General features: G+C 36.3%; 1 protein-coding gene across 5 annotated transcripts; it reads left to right on the plus strand.

The window, feature by feature from the left end:
• Positions 1–1,170: 1,170 nt before the first annotated feature.
• washc2c (WASH complex subunit 2C) lies at positions 1,171–19,312 on the plus strand. Of its 5 annotated transcripts, none has more exons than XM_065297170.1 (32): positions 1,171–1,341; positions 1,719–1,885; positions 1,991–2,155; positions 3,524–3,592; positions 3,704–3,877; positions 3,974–4,067; positions 4,168–4,229; positions 4,452–4,502; positions 4,752–4,856; positions 6,474–6,558; positions 6,680–6,745; positions 6,978–7,099; positions 7,187–7,247; positions 7,677–7,727; positions 7,816–7,998; positions 8,576–8,736; positions 8,824–8,934; positions 9,166–9,264; positions 9,399–9,494; positions 10,040–10,126; positions 10,292–10,467; positions 10,554–10,668; positions 10,915–11,130; positions 11,239–11,442; positions 11,522–11,644; positions 12,396–12,494; positions 13,442–13,510; positions 13,670–13,726; positions 15,930–16,145; positions 16,902–17,492; positions 18,421–18,595; positions 18,713–19,312. In XM_065297170.1, the coding sequence occupies exons 2-32, from the start codon at positions 1,757–1,759 to the stop codon at positions 18,859–18,861; spliced, it is 4,161 nt and encodes a 1,386-aa protein (XP_065153242.1). In that variant the 5' UTR covers positions 1,171–1,341; positions 1,719–1,756; the 3' UTR covers positions 18,862–19,312. The 5 variants fall into 5 exon arrangements, with proteins under 5 accessions (XP_065153242.1, XP_065153241.1, XP_065153244.1 ...); XM_065297169.2 differs by having other exon boundaries at positions 1,171–1,294; positions 4,449–4,502; XM_065297168.2 differs by having other exon boundaries at positions 1,172–1,341; positions 4,449–4,502.
• The last annotated feature ends 88 nt before the right edge of the window (positions 19,313–19,400 follow it).

The raw sequence follows: 19,400 nt of genomic DNA on the forward strand, positions 1-19,400 counted from the left end.
TATATATATATATATATAAACTACACTCTTCTGGATAATGATTGTTAAATTAAATCAAGAGATTATTTTAGGTAACATAAATAAAAAATGTTTGCATGTTCTGCAAAAATGAGATGCTATTTTTCTCAATGGTTGTGTCTTGTCTGCAATGAGCTAAAGGCTACTGTACTTTTTAAGTCAGTAGAGTACATGGTGGTTTCCCACTTCCTTTTACTGCTATTTATTTATTTCAATGTACTTAATGGGTATAAGAAAAATAATTAGCATTCTTTGAGTTTTGCATATCAAAAGAAGGACCTTGCTTGTATACATGCATACACAAACACATATGTAGATCATGTTAAATAACTTGAACATTTTAGCATTGGGCCCTTGTAATTAGCACCCACAGCGTTAAGGAAGCTCTTTGAAATTTTAAGCTGTCGAAAGTTGTAAAGAGGAAATTCAATATGCATAAAAAGTGGGAACAACAAATAGCTTTCAACATATCCTCACCATTGCGGTTTTTCAAAGTGAAGAAACTCAAAACTGCACTTTTGCTTTTTTGCTTTTTAACCCAACAAATTGTCCAGATACCTGCATGATTACATTTATCAAGATCTTTTTCTCTAGAAATTTACCAAACATAACATTGAATTTCTCTGCCTTGATGTATATTTAAACAGTTTTGGTAGAAACACAGCACAGCTGAAACCTTGCTGAGGCGTTCTTGCAGTCAAAGGTCCAAGCAATGAAAGCAATGTATAAAGTTAGGTAATTTAAATAAGAAATATTTAGTAATTTTCCATCAAATTGTTTGTATGTTTGTGTCAATTTAAATAATGGTACAAACGTTTGTTTTATTGGAAATCATTAAATCATTTTAATGTATATTCCATATATGCTTTACAATTATTTTATCCTTACTTCATATTAATAATTTCAATAAACTTAATTAAAAATGAACATAACTCGTGCATTTTTATTCTAACTATACAATACTTTTAGCTTTATGCGTCAATGTGCAGACCAATTGGAATATGACATCAAAATACCGCGAGAGCGATTCGAAAACACATCTTAGTTGATACTACAGCACAACTCTCGCGGTACTTTATACCGATCGGTCTGCGCAGTCGATTCTCAGTCCGGTTGCTATGCTCGTGTGTAACGCGCGTCTCAGTCAGGTGACTAGAGTCAGCTGATTCTCAGCAGGCGGAACATGGCCGACCTCTGAAAACATTGAAGCAATGAGACGACTGACAGCGATTATCTGTTATTGACTTTCTCACGGCTGCATTCGTGAGATGCTGAGGTGAAGTACAAACTAGAGGAGATCATTTACCACAGTACACATACGAGGTAAATCGAAGCTCTCAATGACGATCGATAGATTCAGACTGCTGCTAGCACACCAGCTAGCCTTGCATGACAGCAGGAAGATCAAATCACTTAAAAATGCCTAACGTTAAATTGCTAGAAAACACTATATGCACTTTTATACTAAAACCATTTAAGTTATGAAAAATTACGAAGTTATCGTCTCTAAACATTCACATTGTTTTCCTTGCACATGAGGATATTTTGTTCGAATACCTTTCTAAAATGTCAATTCTCTTCAAAGTAGTGACGTCCACTTTTATGTTTATATACCATGTGAAACGTATAAAATTGTAAATGTCAGGTAATAATAATAATTATAATTTATGCATCTACACGTCATTGTCTGTTTTATACAGTATAGCACCCTTACTCGGCTTCAACATATTAAACCATCATGTCTAACTGTATGGAGAATGGTCCCAGTAATCATAATGGGGAGACAGAGCAGGTGTGGGAAAGACCCTGGACACTGGAAGAGATGCAGAAATCCAGTACCAACTGGTCACTGGCAGCAGATTCAGGGGTATGAAGTCCTACTGAAATACATATTTCAGATGTATGTTTATATCTTAGTCATTCAAAATGAAGATTCATTTGTAATGAAAACATTTTTGTGTTATCTCTGCAGTTGTTACTTTTCCTACAAAACTTCTCACAAAAGATGTTGTCCAAGACACATGAGATCGAGAAACAGTTGGACGGTCTTATTCGGGACACTAAAGCCACAGACAGCTGCTTGCACACTGTGTTCAATGACTTTCTCATGCTGTCCAACACACAGTTTATTGAAAACGTATGGCATTTTCCTCTACCTTTTCTTAGCTAACGATAAAAATTAGATCATCACGGTTCTTGTTCTGTTAAGTTCTCTTCAAGTTGAGATCTAGTTTCTTTTCATACATACAGTCATGTGAGAAAGTGTTGCCCGCCTCCAGATTTCTTATGTTATTGCATATTTGTCACACTTGAATGTTTCAGATCATCAAACTAATTTAATTTTTTCTCAAAGATGACACAAGTGAACACAACATGCAGTTTTTAAATGAACGTTTCTATTATTAACGGAAAACAAAATCCAAAACTACATGGCCCTGTGTAAAAAGTGTTTTGATGATCCCCAAGACTTTTGGGAAAAAACTCTGTAGACTGACGAGACAAAAGTTGAACTTTTTGGAAGGTGTGTGTCCTATTATGTCTGGTGTAAAAGTAACACCGCATTTCAGAAAAAGAACATCATACCAAGAGTAAAATATGGTGGTGGTGGTGTGATGGTCTGGGGTTGTTTTGCTGCTCCAGGACCTGGAAGACTTGCTGTAATAAATGAAAGCATGAATTCTGCTGTCTACCAAAACACCTGAAGGACAATGTCCGGCAATATGTTGAAGCGAAATTGGGTTCTGCAGCAGGGCAAGAATCAAAAACACACCAGCAAGGCCACCTCTGAATGGCTGAAGACTAGGAGTGGCCTAGTCAAAGTCCTGACCTGATTCCTAGTGAAATGCTGTTGCATGACCTTAAAAAGGCGGTTCCTGCTCGAAAACCCTCCAATGTGGCTGAGTTACAATAATTCTGCAAAGATGAGTGGACCAAAATTCCTCCACAGCGCTGTAAATAACTCATGGCAAGTTATCGTAATCGCTTGATTGCAGTTGTTGCTGCTAAGAGTGACCCGACCAGTTAATAGGTTTAGGAGACAAACACTTTTTCAAACAGGGCCATGTAGTTTTGGATTTTGTTTTCCCTTAATAATAAAACCTTAATTTAAAAACTGCATGTTGTGCTTACTTGTGTTATCTGTGACTAATATTTCAATTTGTTTGGTGATCTGAAACATTAAAGTGTGACAAATATGCAAACCCATAAGAAATCTGGAGGCGGGCCAACACTTTTTCACACCACTTTATCTATCACACTTTTTTTAGGTCCTGAGTTAAATTCTTAACTGAAACAATGTGATAATGTATGGAAAAGTTAAAATAAGTTAAACAACTTCAGATGCTCTCTTGAGATTTAAATTGAAACTCTGAACTCCTTAATAGTGAGCAGCCACAACGTCTTCTCAGAAGCTTGTAATATCTGATAACTGCAAAAATAAGGGTGTGAAGGGTTTCATTATTTCAACATAATCCTTATCTGATGTAATATGTGTTGTTTTTATTAGAGGGTTTATGATGAGGAGGTTGAAGACGCTGCTCCTAAACCTGAAACCACGGAGAAACAGCCTGAGCAGGTACTGTATTTTTTGTTGTATTTTATTTTCATGTATAGAATTGTCTGTTTATTTACATAAAAAACATCTGATAATCGTGTCATGCGTCCTTAATGTCATCCTCATGTGAAGGAGAAGACAAGAGAGCAGAAAGAGGCCGAACTTATTCCCAAAGTCCAAGAGGCAGTTAACTACGGTCTAAGGGTTCTGGAATCAGCTTTTGAGCAGCTTGACATTAAAGCAGGAAACTCGGAGTCTGAAGATGAGGAGGCACTAGAGAAAGTGGAGCCCATATTAGAAGCAAAAGTAAAGTTTTTACACAGTGATTACATATAAGTCTATTCATTGCATGGCTCTACTGAGTGTTGTAGGTTTAGTTCCTTACTATATTTTTGTGGACAGGACCTGTATGTGGATAGGCCTTTGCCATACTTGATTGGTTCTCAAGCCTTTATGGATCAGGAGGATGTCGGTCTGGGAGATCTCTCCAGTGATGGTGCCTTATCACGATTCCTATTCATGATCTTCAGGATTGTCTTTAAATTACAAACTTTTAATTCATGTATTTTTTCTGTATTATTATTATTATCTTTTAGAAATGTCTATTGGTAGTGACAGAGACAGTGTCATTGAGAGTGAGGATGAGGAAGCTGATGAGGTGAGAGTTGAAGATGATATACACACATATTTACATGTTAATATACTTTCATTGTTAATTACACATTTAAAGATCAATTTGATAAATTTTTTTATTTTATCTAATTTTATTTTCAAGTTATATTTCTCTATTTTGTTTTTGCTAACATAATAATAAACAAATAAACAATGCATTTTATACATAAATACATTTTTTCTTTGTTTGGATTTTATTCCAAAGCAGTCAGATGAAGACTTTGACCAGGATGATGAAGTCCATGGCCACTTTAAAAAAGTAAGACACAAAAATGAATTGTTTTAATTGTAAGTTTACGTATTTAAGTATAAACTCCCTAATTAAAGGATATTATTGATATTTTCATTCACGTTTAATTTCAGTACTATTTTTTCCCAATACTAATAGGATTGCAAAAGTAAAATAAAGTGTTTACAAAACGAATTTTGCCAGATTTACATGCTATTCAATTAGCAATATATTTGTAATTGGCTATAATTCTGTTCAAATGTTTTGCTTGTCCAATAGAAAGCATCTGTCGTCAGTTATGATGATGATGCTGATGAAGAGAATGAAGATGAAGATTCCGACATATTTGGCGGGTCTGAAAAAGATGAAGATGAGCTCAGAAAGGTTAACGGCTTGCTTTGATCATTTAAAGGTGCAATCGGGGAGTATTAGCGGGATCTAGTGGTGAGACTGTGAATTGCATCCAATGGCTCCATCTAAAGGTCACCACTAATTTTCAAAACGCATAGTAAAGCTATGGTAGCCGCCACAGGACAAACACGTCATCGTTTTTAAGACAACATAGTGTTAAAACACGCTCTATAGAACAATTTGTCCGTTTAGGGCTACTGTAAAAACATGACAGCAACTTCCATGTTTGGGGACCCGCTGTGTATGTAGATAAAAGCGGCTTGTTCTAAGGTAATAAAAACATATCTGTTTATTATGTAAGGTCTTTACACACTACTGAAAAATTTATTTATATTAAATTCCATTTCTTTAAATAGATCTCCCTAAATTACATATTGCACCTTTAATGGATTACTTGCACAACTCCCCCGTTTTAAAGGCGGGGTGCATGATCTCTGAAAGCCAATGTTGATATTTGAAATCACCTAAACAAACACGCCCCTACTCGAATAGAATCTGGACCTTCTTTAGATAAACCCGCCCTACACGTACGCAACCCAGGCAACGATATCGGTTAATAGACACGCCCCTTACTGCTGATTGGCTGCAATTGTGTTTTGGTCCTTGGCCCCATAGATATGTATATAAAGGCTAGATGGCTCAAGGCGGAGTCAGCTGTGTCGTCACTTGGCGGCCATCTTAGGTCAGTGCTGCCATAGTGCTGCTCCCTGCTGCTGTGGACGGAAGGTGAGTGACATACGCCAACTAAAATGCTCGTAACTTGCTGAATTCTTGACGGATTTACAAACGGTTTGGTTTTTTACAAACGTTATTAACGTGGCTATAATTATGGATGCTTTAACATGTTTCATGAATTTTTTATTTATTTTTAGTATACGTATTCAGTGTCATAGGTACATCTTTGACGTTTATAACAAACCAATCCGTTTGAAAATCGGTAAAAAATTAAGCAAGTTATGGTCATTTAAAAGTACCTGCATCATTAAAACTCAATGCTACGAGTGAGCGAGCGCCCTGTCCTAAGATGGCCGCCAAAATGCGGACGTTCAACTCAATTAGCCATCAGCGCGGACGAGCCATCTAGCCTTTATATACATATCTATGCTTGGCCCGACTTCCTTTTCCAAAGTTTTTTTCAAAAACCATGCACCCCCCTTTAAGACGGAAGTACATGACGAGGCTTCTTTCAAGTAGTCCATTAAAGGGATAGTTCACCCAAAAGTGAAAATTCTGTTATCATTTACTCCCTCTCATGTTGTTACAAACCTGTAGAAATGTCTTTGTTCTGATGAACACGAAGAAAGTTATTTTGAGAAATGTTTGTAACCAAATGGTCAGAAGCCAAATTGACTTCCATAGTAGGAAAAAAAAAACTTTAGAAGTGAATGGGGCTCGGTTTGGGTACAAAATATCTTCTCTTGTGTTTATTAGAACGAAGAAATTTATACAGGTTTGTAACAACATGTGGGTGAGTAAATAATTTTTCATTTTCGGGTGAACTATCCCTTTAAGTCTCTGATAACATTTTTGCTATCTGAAAGTCTCATTTCAGCATCATTTTAAATATTTCTTGTCTTTCGTGTTTTTCAGGACACTGGCCTGCCATCATTTGCAGATGAACTAGCAGCCAGAATTAAAGGAGAGACTCCAAGCAAACCAGATGCTGATCGCACATGTAAACACCAACATTAAATGAATTTCAGCGTTTTATCATTTAACTCATTTCCATCATTACTTTCAGTTTGTTTCTTTTCTCAAGTTTGTTTGTGTGCATGCTTATTTTTTTATTTCTCAAGCCATGTCATCAGGCCCATCTGTCTCCCAGAAGAAGAGTAAAACAAAGAAAGAGACAAAAACTCAGGGTATGAGCAACTGTGTGTTCACTTGCAGTACAATAGCACATGCTTATGAGATCCCTATCAAATCCTTATATCCTGCCAAATGCTGCACTTTGTATAAAAACAGACACAAAATATGTTTATATATTCAACATCCAGGATTGTTTTCCTCATGGTTGTACTATAAATTTGTTTAAACAAACTGTCCATCACAGAATAATGTCATATGTTTGGTTTTGCGATTGTGTTATTACAGTGGAGGATGATCAGGATGAAATGTTCAAACCTCCAAAAATGGAAGATGAGGAATATTCTCCATTTGGAGGGAAGGGCGGGCTGTTTAGTGGAGGCAGAGGCCTGTTTGATGACGATGATGAGGTTGGTTTGATGAATATTTATGTTAATCAAATCAATCACAGACATGCAATATGGTTTTAGATTTAATTTAATTTAATTTGTTTTTAGGGAGATCTGTTTTCTGAGGCACCCAAAAATGAGCGTGATGAGAGTGTAATACAAACCACAGGTATGATTTTCTTGGCTCTGACTTCTGATCATATGGCACTTTTTTCCAGTATATGAAGGTGTATGTTATGTTATTTTACAGATCACTTATTCCATGTTTTATATGTAATGCTTGATTCTAACAGGTTAGTCACAGCATTTCGCAGTCAAACATTTGGGCGTAATGATCAACGTACTATACAACAAACTTTTGTCACAGCAACTACTATACTGAACATGTGTTCATATTAGTCTGCAGTCTTTTTACAAAATAAAATAATTTATTGCTTTTTATGTATTTATTATGTAAGTGGCTGTTTATTAAGGGGTCCTGATGACTCTACCAGGATATTTTTTTATATCAGTAATGCCGACTCAATTTCAAATAGACGATGTGTGAACAAAAAATAATAATTTACATAATAGTCACAGTACTTTCGGTATGTTCCAGAGCCCATTAAAACTAAGAAAATCCCCGCTGGCGCCGTCTCCATCTTTCCTGGTTAGTTTTAAATTTGCATACTACTGCACTGTTTTGAATAATATTTGCTTGTAAATTCTGATGAGTGAAGTATCTTTATGCCCGTCAGAAAACCACCTGTTTGGTTCACCAAAGGATTCAGATTCTTTAGAGAACAAGAACAATAAAAGTCCAGTGAAGCCAACAGTGCAAGCAGCTCCAAAACATTCCCAGATTGGTAGTGGACTCTTTGATGATGAGGATGATGAAGACGATTTCTTCAGTGGAAAGACTCTTACAAAATCCACTCCTGGTAAATTCCCTTTATTTATTTTTAAATTGTAACAAAAGTCCTGTTCGGACGGTAATTGTTTCTCGTGAGGATGTCTGTGAAAATAAATTTGCATGGTTCCTCACTGATAAAACTTGCGGTGAGTTTGTAATTCTAGACACATGGAAATGCACTACTTATGTGGTTAATCACATGACCTGGATACTTGGTTTATATGTAAATATACCATATGTGAATATTTATTTGAAGATAGTTATTGTTGTATAATTGAGTACATGTTAAAAGAATATTTAATTCCTTTTGCTGCTATGATAATGGGCCATTTTTAATGTTTTGGTGATTTCCTCTTTATCAGCTCCCACTCGCTGTAGTGGAAAGATGATGAAAGCTTGTTCTCAAAAATACTTTTATGAAGGTGTCAGTCTTAAAAATGCATGCAAAAAAAGCCACTTTACTGACGCAGATTAATGCAATGCACTCTTTTTCATACGGTAGATCATTTTTGGTTGGGTTCCCAAAAGAAACAGTTGCTGTTTGAATAGGGCTAAAGATAAGAATGTCATTGTGATGAACTGAAAATGTGCATCTTTGTGTTCAGTTAGAAAAGAGAAACAAGTGCAAAAAAAATCGGTGGACCTGTTTGGAGAGGATGAGGATGATGATGACGGCACTATGTTCATTGGGAAATCTGGTACAGTTCTTCCCCAGGAGATCAAAAGAGAAGGGGGAGAAGAGGAAACCCGCCCTCCTGAGAAAAAGGTCTTTATTTGAAGATAGATATTATTGTTAATACGGTTATTGTTGTAGCTTCTTACAGTATGTATTTGTGATTGGGCTTGTTTATAGCCACCCGCAGGAGCCATTTCAATGTTCGGGCCCGGAACAAAAAACATACTGGTGGAGGGTCTAAAGAAACGCAAGCCTTCAACCAGTGAGGAGTCAACCAAATCTGAAGAGGTATACAATTCTCTCTTCCTTTTGTTGCCTTAAGCTGGGGGTATAGTCCTTTTACGTATACGCAAACGTACGTACGCACATAGTTTAACACACAGCCTTTCAAAGTTTAGTTTATTTGACTCTTACGTGTAGACAGATGTTTAATGATGACAATTGCGTCACGTGGACTGTACGACTTCGGCCTTCGAACTGTTAATGAGTAATTTTTACTTTTGCATTGGTTGTATTTAGAGTGCACCTCCACCTGAAGTGGTGAAATCTTCACCTGTTCTGGAGACATCAGGAAAAGCCCAGAGCAAGGGACTATTCTCAGATAATGAAGACTCACAAGTAAACCACAGTTTAATCTCATTATTAGATTATGAGACTCCAGCCTGAATTTCATAGACAGGGTCACATTTTTTTTGACTTATCATAATTGTCGCTGTATCTGTATTCACTATTTGTCACCTGTTATTGTAAAGTTATTCCCAAATGCTGCTACAAGTAAATCAAGGCCTACAACACAGAACAAACCCAGTAAAGCCCCGCTCTCAATATTTGATGATGAAGAGGAGGAGGTGAGCTTAAGAATCCTGATTTTAAAGAAATAAATGTACAGTACTGTGCAAAAGCCACCACCACCAGCTATTTATTTTTCATATTTCATATTTATTTTACGAACAGAAAATACAGGAAATATGTGCACAAAATTAAAAACAATACAATTTTCAGAACTAAATGTCTTCTTCAGGCATCAGTCAGTATTTTTTGTGACCTCTCTTGGCATGAAACACATCTTGACTGAAGTCCTGAAGTCATTCGATTAGAATTAGAAATAAGGATTTAATTTCATTTAGGTTTAAGAGCGCAGTTTACCCTAAATACTTTACACTTTAGCTTATACTTTTATATTGTTTTTAATACTACATACACATTTCCTGTATTTCTAGGTTGTATTCTAATAAAGAGACTGAGAAATAATTATATATGATCACTATACAATTGCAAAAACAACATATCTAATGGTAGCATGGTGGCCCAAGACTTTTGCACAGTACTGTAGATTTGTTTTTTGTTTAGTTCAGTGATTTTTTACCGGTAACAGTCTATTTGAATCTTTTAGGATCTTTTTGCATCTCCACCAAAGTCGGTTCAGGACAAAAAAGAACCCAAGAAACCTGTATCCAGTGGCCTTTTTAGCGATGATGAGGTATCTGTATTTATCTTATGAAGACTATGGTTAGATCCTTTGGGTCTGTAAAATGAATGATGTATTGAAAATATTTTGCTGCTGTAATTCTATTGTAAGTAATCATGTTGTTTGTATCACAATATTAATTGAAACGTGACTCAATATCGCCTCTCTCTGTATCAGGATCAGTGGATGAGTTCAAAGCCTAGCAAGGAAGGCCCAGTAATGAAGCCGGGTGGAATGAAGTCTAGCGTTAGCGCCCCCTCTAGGCTACCTAGTGTCAAAGCTCCACTAAAAGATAGTCTGTTTGATGGGAATGATGAAGACGATACGTTTGCAGCCATAAAGGAATCGCAAAGGTTTGTGTCATGTATCTGTGATCGGAAGAATGACTAAACTGATGTGATGAGGAATTCAACACTGTAACGTTTTTTTGTTCCCACAGTAAAAAGTCATCTCAGAGGGTGTCTCTCCTGTTTGAGAATGAAAATGAGGAGGAGGACAAAGACCTGCTGTTTGGGTTCAAACCACCAGCAAATAAAACTCCACCTGAAACAAAGGTCAGCCATTTACTTGCATACAAAAAGAGTCATTTGATAAATGTAATGCTTTAGAGTTCGCAGGCTTTAATATAAAAAAGATTTTATTTCTGGTAACAAACCCCATGCAGTACCTTTGTGGACCCCCAGTGGTCAACATACACCAGATGTTTAAGTACTTGATTTTTACATCCATTCTTTACTTGAAAGTAGCTAAAAACAGCACCCTGAATTTGGTTTTTACCTGTCTGTGTTTCTGTATTCCAGGCATCTGGTGTTCCCTCCCTATTTGACCCTACAGAGGAGGAAATTATGCCTAGTGTAGCATCTGCCAAGACAGCAGAAGAAAAGTCTGTTGAGAAAAAACCTGTGGTATCAGTTTCATCCTCTGATGACAAGACTGAGATAAAGAAGAAACCAGCAGGGGCAGTTAGCCTTTTTGGTGGAATCGACATTTTAGGAAACAAGCAAGATACAAGCAAGGTGAATACGATTGTTTACAAAATCATCCAGGTCAAATGTTATTCCCTGTCCAAAGAAAAGCTAAGTGCTTAGAGGATTACAGAACTGTAAACTATGTCTATTCTACAGAAACTGAATAATCACCAAGAGGAACTTTCTGATGGTGAGGATCTACTTAAGGAGGGTCCACCGCCAATGGACAGTAAGGGGACCAAGGCCAAAAAAACAGCTCTGAGTCTTTTTGATGATGACGATGATGAGGATGAAGATGAGAATTCTGATGAAATAGTGTCTTTTAAAACATCCAAACTGGCAGAAAAAAGTACACCAATGGTTAGTTGTTTTAGATATTCAGTGTTGTAAGATGTGATCATGTATGAGTTTTATTAATTTAAGATATTTGACTGTTCAGGATCATGGGCCCCGTGTCAAGAGCACAGGTGTGTTTCAAGATGAGGAGCTTCTTTTCAGTCATACGCAACAGAGGGATAATGATCCGGATGTAGATCTCTTTGCAGCATCTGCTAAAACATCTGTAAGTATACGCTGTGATGCTTTTGCAGTCAGTACATAGTAATTTTAATAGTTAAAGCACATAGACTGTACAAAACTAAAGGGTTGTTCACATTATAACAAGATTTATAAAAATATAGTTAAAAAAAAAATACTTTTATATTAAAGAGTATAGCGGAGTTCACACCACAACTATAACTATAAAGATACAAGGATCGATATTGTTGGGATCACTTGCTGAGTGGTCTTTTTTCATTGCTGAGGTCCATTATATAAAATTACTTTAGGTTTCCAGCGCTGTTGCAGTGAAGTTGACGTCTTAATGTTTTTATTCTACTACACTGACTATTAAACCAAAGGCTAAGATAATACATTACACAAACTAGATTCACTGTTTAGAGATATGCGAATGTCATATGGACACTTGCTGGTTATAGCTACTGTATATGAAACCAGAACAGCATTAATACATTTAATGACATTTGAACCATTACAAATGTTTTTATTAACTAAATTCATATGCAATATTCATTAACAGCATTAAAGGTAAATGAAAGGTAAATCTGCACATAAAGTTATCGATTACTGTAGTAAAGTTATCGTCCAGTGGTGTGAACGTTAATATTGTTATCATTATAGTGAATGACCCTTAACAGATGTGAGGTAGTTTATGGACTGCTGTCATTTGTTACTACTCTGTTTACCAGTACTACTTACTAATACAAAGTACTTAATTCCATCTATTGGTAAATATAAGTTAACTCATTTTGCAGGTGCCATCGCAGAGCTCAGTGAAACCTGTTGCTCCTTTACTGTTTGGAGATGAGGATGATGATGATCTCTTCAGTTCACCAAAACCTAAAGCTCCTCCGGTACTCGTACATTAATAACTTGTATATTAATTCAGGTCAATCATATATTGCAGTGGTTCTCAACTAGCTAATTGTAAGTCTGCTTGGATACAGTGACAGACAGCAAGGAAAAAATGCATACTAAATAATAAAATGCATTGTGCATTGTCTGGATAGAGAAATACGATTATCAACTTTCAAAATCAGGAGATGTAAACATATTTCCCATATGGATGGTTGTTGACTTAACTATCGTATTGTAGTTGCCAGTTTGTCACCAAAGATATTGGGACAAGATTGAGCACTGCTATTACCATAAATATGGAATAATCCAATGCTCAATATGGATTGGCCACTCTGGCGATGGAAGTCCAGCCTTTCAGTTCAAAGAACCAATCATCAATCAATAAGACTGCACAGCTAAAGTATAAAGTGTTTTATAGCACAATTTGAGTGTAAGAAACAAACGTTTTGGGATAATTATTGACAAGTTTAAATCTTGGTCAGAAATATTTTGTTTAATTGTGATTTTTACTTGCCATTTTAGAGATATTTGTCTTTCCACATTTAAATGTAGACTTTCCTGACTAAAGTAACTGCAAACATAGCAACCTAGTGGCGTTACTTTTTTTAAAGGCACTTTGCTGTCACTAGATAAAAGTTTTTAAAGTAGGCATATGCCAACATAGAAAGGTTTTGTGACATGCCCTCTTTCAAAACCATGAACTGTTAGGGTAAAAGAAAATATAATTCAGATTCGATTGACAGGTTTGGCTTGTGTTGTAAAATCTGGGTGGGTTCTGATCAAAATTAGTTGAGGACCACTGATATAATATAGTTTTGTGTTTTTTATGAGTTCTGTTTTGATGGCAATTGTTCTACTAGTTAAAACCAGACTAATTTTGTTTGATAAGCCTTTGTAATGGTTAAGTTTACTGATATTTTTTATAACATTATTCCCAATGCAGAAAGTAGCAGAGAAGCCCAGCAAACCTAAAAAAGAGGAAATTGACAAATCAACACTAACATCAACAAAGGTAAATTTATGAAAAACGTTTTGAACATAATAACTAAAAGCTGGCAAAGTTAAGAACAACTTTTGTAAACTTTGATGTGCATTGCCACAGCTTAAAAATAAGGATATTGTTATTTTTATTGGATGCTTTAAATGTCATTTATATTATTCAATTGCTCAGGAGCCACCAACCCATCTAAAACCTAAAAAAACCTCCTCAAGGATTGGAGAACTTCAAGTAATTTTTTTAAATACAGTATCTATTTTTCTCAGCATCTTTTCATTGTCCAACAATGTTTCTCTTTTTCAACTCTGTCTCCTGGCATGACCCTATGATATTTCTATAAGGTGCTACATATGCCGTATTATAAATGCATGCTATCTCTTAAAAAATCTTTCTGCACATCATATTCTTATCCGTTGCCGTTTTCACATTCAGGTGCAGTGTTGGGTGTTGGGCAGTAACTAGTTACTAGTAAGGAATTACAGTAATAATAAAACTTTCCCTGGTAACCACCGTATTTTCCGGACTATAAGTCACTCCGGAGTATAAGTCAAATCAGTCAAAAATGTGTTTTAAAGAGGAAAAACATATATAAGTCGCAATGGACTATACGTCGCATTTATATAGAAAATGAATTCCCAAAATCCAAGCCGAACAACAGACATTTAATCTGGAAAGGCGAGTTATTCAACTAAACAATGGCACACAGAACAACAGGCTGAAAAAGTGTCCGTACATGTTAAAGTAACATTAACAGTTTATTACATGATAAACAATAGCATACTGAACACAATTTGTTTAGCTGAATATGCTAAACTAACACGACAAGCCAAATCAAGTTCAAAAAGGTCCCAAAGTCATTGCACATCACTGAATCCATTGAATTAAATAAATACAGGAGCAGCATAGAGCGGAATCTCGTGGAAATGTTTTCTATTGGTACATATGAAATAATTTTGACATATAGGTCGCACCTGACTAGAAGTCGCAGGACCAGCCAAATTATAAATAAGTGCGACTTACCTTCCGGCAATGACGGTAGTTGTGTAATTGATTACTAAAATTTTTGTAATCATATTACAGTAACCATCCAAAAAAAATGGCTAGTTACACATTACTTTTTATTACAATTGCTGAAGATTTAAAATTAAAAAAATCCTATCATCCTTATTTTCATAATCGTCATTTTCACATAATTGCTTGTGACAGATGTGACATCACCAACTCAGGAACCCAACTCTTTTTGCCATTTGGTGGTTTGTTCAACCTGGTTGCAGATTTTACTCGTTGTTTAAAAAATAGTTTGAGACAGTTGTACTTTTCATTTATCTGTAACTTTCATGGATTCACACCCTTTTTAGGGGTGTAACAGAAAAGTAATGTAACTAGTAGTGTAGCTAATTACTGTTGGCTTTAAATAATAAGTTAAAGGTGCAGTGTGTAATTTTTAAAATGATCTCTTGACAGAAATGCTAAATAATATACAAAACTATATTATAAGGAGTGTATAAAGATCTTTTAATAATGAACCATTGTGATTTTATTACCTTAGAATGAGACCTTTTTATCTACATACACCGATGATCATCTTACGTGGAAGTCGTCATTTGGTGCTGCCATGTTTCTACAGAAGTTTCTACACTAATTTGTCTCCGTCGATTACATATTTTTCCAGTTGCGGCTACTTTAGTTTCTCAATGCGTTTTAAAATCAAGGGAAGAGCAGTGGACTGTGCCATTGGTTGCAATTCGCAACCTCACCACTAGATGCCGCTAAAATGTACACACTGCACCTTTAAAGGGACACTTCACCAATTTACATTAAGCTTTGTATAGTTAGAAACCCAGTCATGTTTTTGAATGGTCATGCAACATTCCCTCTGTTTCCCCGGAGACAGGAGAAATATGGATTTCAGTGTTGCACTTCCTTCTTTCAATGATGTAAAAATCATCATTTTGCATCATTGAAAGAAGGAAGTCCAATATCTTTGTAGAGGGGGTGAGACTACAAACACTCCTTTTCTCGGTCAAATAGGCACCAAATTTCGACTACAAATATGATCCACTTTTAATAAAGATTAATGTTTCTAAGGGTGAAATGCTCCTTTAAGTAATAATATTACTTTTGAATGAGTAAATAGTAATGAGTAATATATTTTTTGAGTGCAGAGAGTAACTAGCCCAACACTGTTCGGGTCTACCAGAATGTCTATAGCTTTGCCTTAATATTGTTTGTCTTTGTTCCAATGTGGTAAATATTAACTGCACTGTGTTGAATGATAGGAAAACACTCATGCAATAGTCTACATCTGGCATTGTGTTGCTAAAATTGTGCCAAACAGACTCGCTTCTCTCTGATCTCAGCTTCTGAGCAAACAGGTCTTTCTGTATTGATTTAGGTTATGACACAGATGTGAAGACCTATCTGTTCTTTTCAGGCAAGCTTAGCTGTCAACCCTGCCAGCCTTCTGCCAGGCGCTGTTCCACGGATTCCTGGAGCTGTCACTGTAATCCCAGGCCTGGCACCGTCTACTCTCTCTGCAGCTGCCAGGTCGCTACCAGCTGCTAATAGCATCCTTGATCAAACCTCCAGTGATGGAGGAGTGAGCTTTGAGACTCCAGCTGAGATTAACACACTTGAGAATGCTAACAAGGTAGGTCAGACAGTAGAATGTAGTTTTATAGGTTTATAGTCCTGTGAATGTCATAATGAAATAGTTTTTATGCAGTGTATGTTTTTGTGGAAGGCTAAAGCCTGTTGACACACTTCACTCTTAATTGAAATATTTTATTGAAGATGCATTAAATCATGCATTTTGTATTGGTGTTTGGATAACGTATGTAAACTGAAGCTCAGCTTTGAAAAGAATTGAAGGAGGCTTGGCAAAAATTATGCACAACACAGGTATAATGGGCATAGCCCATGACAATGACTACAAAATATTACATCACAACAGAGGATCTGCCCTCACTCCCTTACCAACTGACACTTTCTGTTAAAAATAGACCTGATTACTGTGAATACAGTCTGGGACAATAGTATCTTTAGCTGCATTAGTGCTACCGAGTGCTTACAAACACATTTAGAAAAGCTTTTAGTTTAATTTAATTAAGCAGTCAGTTAGTGGCCTTGGGCGGGGCTTTGTTAGTGTGACATCACATTAACAAGAAAATCAAAACAGCATGTCTAATGAGACTGGCCTGGTTCAATGAGGATTAAAAAAGAAGTAGAGGGTGGATTTTTTTCGTTGTAGGGTGGTTGTGTTTACACACTGCCAACACACATTTATGTCCAAATTATGTGGATTTTGCATAATATGGGCCCTTTAAAACTTTGAATTGTGTGTATTGATTAAGGGAATATTCAAAATGTGTACTGTTACTGTTTAATGGCTTTCTTTTATCTATAGAGTCGCACTAAAGGTGCAGCCCGACGGCGACCCCAGACAAGGGCAGCAAGACATCTGGCAGCACAGCAGTCTGAGGAAGCAGTTGGAAAGACCCAAAATAAGAGCTCTTCTGCACCAGCTCAGGAATCAGATATGGCTGCTTCGTTACCGACCTTCAACCCAGTTTCGCCCCGACCCTCAGCACTTACTCTACCTGTCACCACCACCCCTGCTGCATCCAAGATATCAGATCAAGCGGTCAGGCCGAAGAAACTTCGTGATGCTGAAGATGACCTGTTTGATTCTGATGATCTCTTTGCCACTGCGCCCTTGACAAAGCTTCTTCCCTCCTCAAAACACAAAACAAAGCCACCCGAGGATAGCCATAAGAAAATATCTAAACCAGAAGCTGTCATACCCTCAAAGAAGGACAAGACCTCATCTATTTTTGAAAGCCATGAGGATGATCTTTTCTCCACAGTAAAACACAAGCCTGTCCAGAAAGCCACACCGGTGTCCTTCATAGATGAAGATGATGATATTTTTGGTGTGATAAAAAGTACAGAAAAGTCTAAAACGGATATCAGCTCACCAAAATTGGACATCTTTCAGGTAATTATCAATCTTTTTTTACTTTGGTTTACAATCTGGTCCTAATAGGCGGGAGTGGTGTGGTGTTTAAAGAAGAAATTATGTTTTTTGAGGAAAACATTTCAGGATTTTTCTCATTTTAATGGACTTCAATGGACCCCAACACGTAACATTTGAATGCAGTTTAAAATTACAGTTTTAACGCAGCTTCAACGATCCCAAACGAGGCATAAGGGTCTTTTCTAGCAAAACGATTGTCATTTTTGGCAAGAAAAATAAAAAATATGTACTTTTAAACCACAACTTCTCTTCTTCCTCCTCCAGCGGGACCTCACGTTATCGTGTAATGTCGTCGAAAGGTCACGTGTTACACATATGAAACGCACATTTGCCGACCATTTTAAACAATAAACTGACACAAAGACATTAATTACTATCATTGGACATACAACAACGTCGGAATGGTCCTTTTTCTCCACACTTGTAAACACTGGGGTGTAGTTTCGATACGTCATCCGTGATTCCTTGACGTGATGACGTATTACGTGAGGTCGCGCTGGAGCATCACAGGACCAAAGGAAGACGAGAAGTTGTGGTTTAAAAGTGCATATTTTTTATTTTCCTTGTCAAAAATGACAACTGTTTCGCTAGATAAGACCCTTATGCCTCGTTTGAGATCGTTTAGAGTCATTTGAAACTGCAATTTGAAACTGCATTAAAACTGTTAAGTGTTGGGGTCCTTAAAAATGAAAAAAAAAATCCTGGATTGTTTTCATCAAAAATTTAATTTCTTCTCGACTGAACAAAGAAAGACATTAACATTTTGGATGACATGGTTGTGAGTAAATTATCTGGATTTTTTTTAAGAAAATTGACTAATCCTTTAATGCTTCTCTATTGACTGACACTATTCTTGATTCCATCCCTGATAACAATATGTTTTATACAGGATGAAGTGGAAGAACATCCCAAAGCTCAGAAAAAACCTAAGGATGTGTCTTTAGATGCAAGTCTGTTTGATGATGATGTTGACATATTTGCTGACCTAACCACCACCACAAAGCCAACGGAAAAGAAAGCAAAGAAAAAAGTGGAGACAAAATCTATATTCGACGATGATATGGGTTAGTTCACTGTAGGCTGTTTTTAGTTGTTTGCATTTGGAAGTAAAATGTGAACTAATCTGCAAATTTACATTACAATTTTTCGCAAAAATTCTCACTGGTATCTGCTTCCCATAGATGACATATTTTCAACTGGGACTACAAAGCCTGCGGTAAAGCCGTCCTCCAAGTCTAAGAAGAACCAGTCTGCCCAGGATCCCAGTCCAGCAGCAGAAACAGCCCACAATATTTTTGACGATCCCTTGAACGTATTTGGGGGAAACTAGCCTCCCTCTATAACCGTTATTTGTATAACTGTGTAGCACAGTTTATGGACTAAATTAAGATAGATGAACTCTAACACTGTTAATAATTTAAACTCCAATAGGTAGAAAGGAAAACAGAATTAATGGATAACAAGTGTTCATGTCTATAAAGTAATCTAATTTGGTAAACAATGTAGCTGTCATGAACAGGCATTGACATCTGCAATGGTTTTATGTGTCCTTCTTTAGCACTTTAAACATGAGAATTGTTTAAAACGGTTTTCAATTAAGACTGGAGACATTTCTTAATTGTATGGTTTAATTTTCCAATGTGGTGCCAATTCTTAGCCTCTGCGCCAATATAAGTAACATAACTTTTGTCGTTGAAGTTTTTATAACTTGAGCTGAAGTTTCTTGTGTTGCATGTGAAATGATTTTTGGAAACTAAAGAAAATATATTTTATGAAATGTATGAGTGTTGATGTCTTTACACACATTCGATGAGGACACAAAACGGCCGGTTTTCTGTATTAATGTGTAGGATTTAAAATATTTTAAGC

The sequence above is a fragment of the Paramisgurnus dabryanus genome, chromosome 20 (genome assembly GCF_030506205.2).
Source record: "Paramisgurnus dabryanus chromosome 20, PD_genome_1.1, whole genome shotgun sequence".
In the NCBI taxonomy this organism is placed as follows: domain Eukaryota; kingdom Metazoa; phylum Chordata; class Actinopteri; order Cypriniformes; family Cobitidae; genus Paramisgurnus; species Paramisgurnus dabryanus.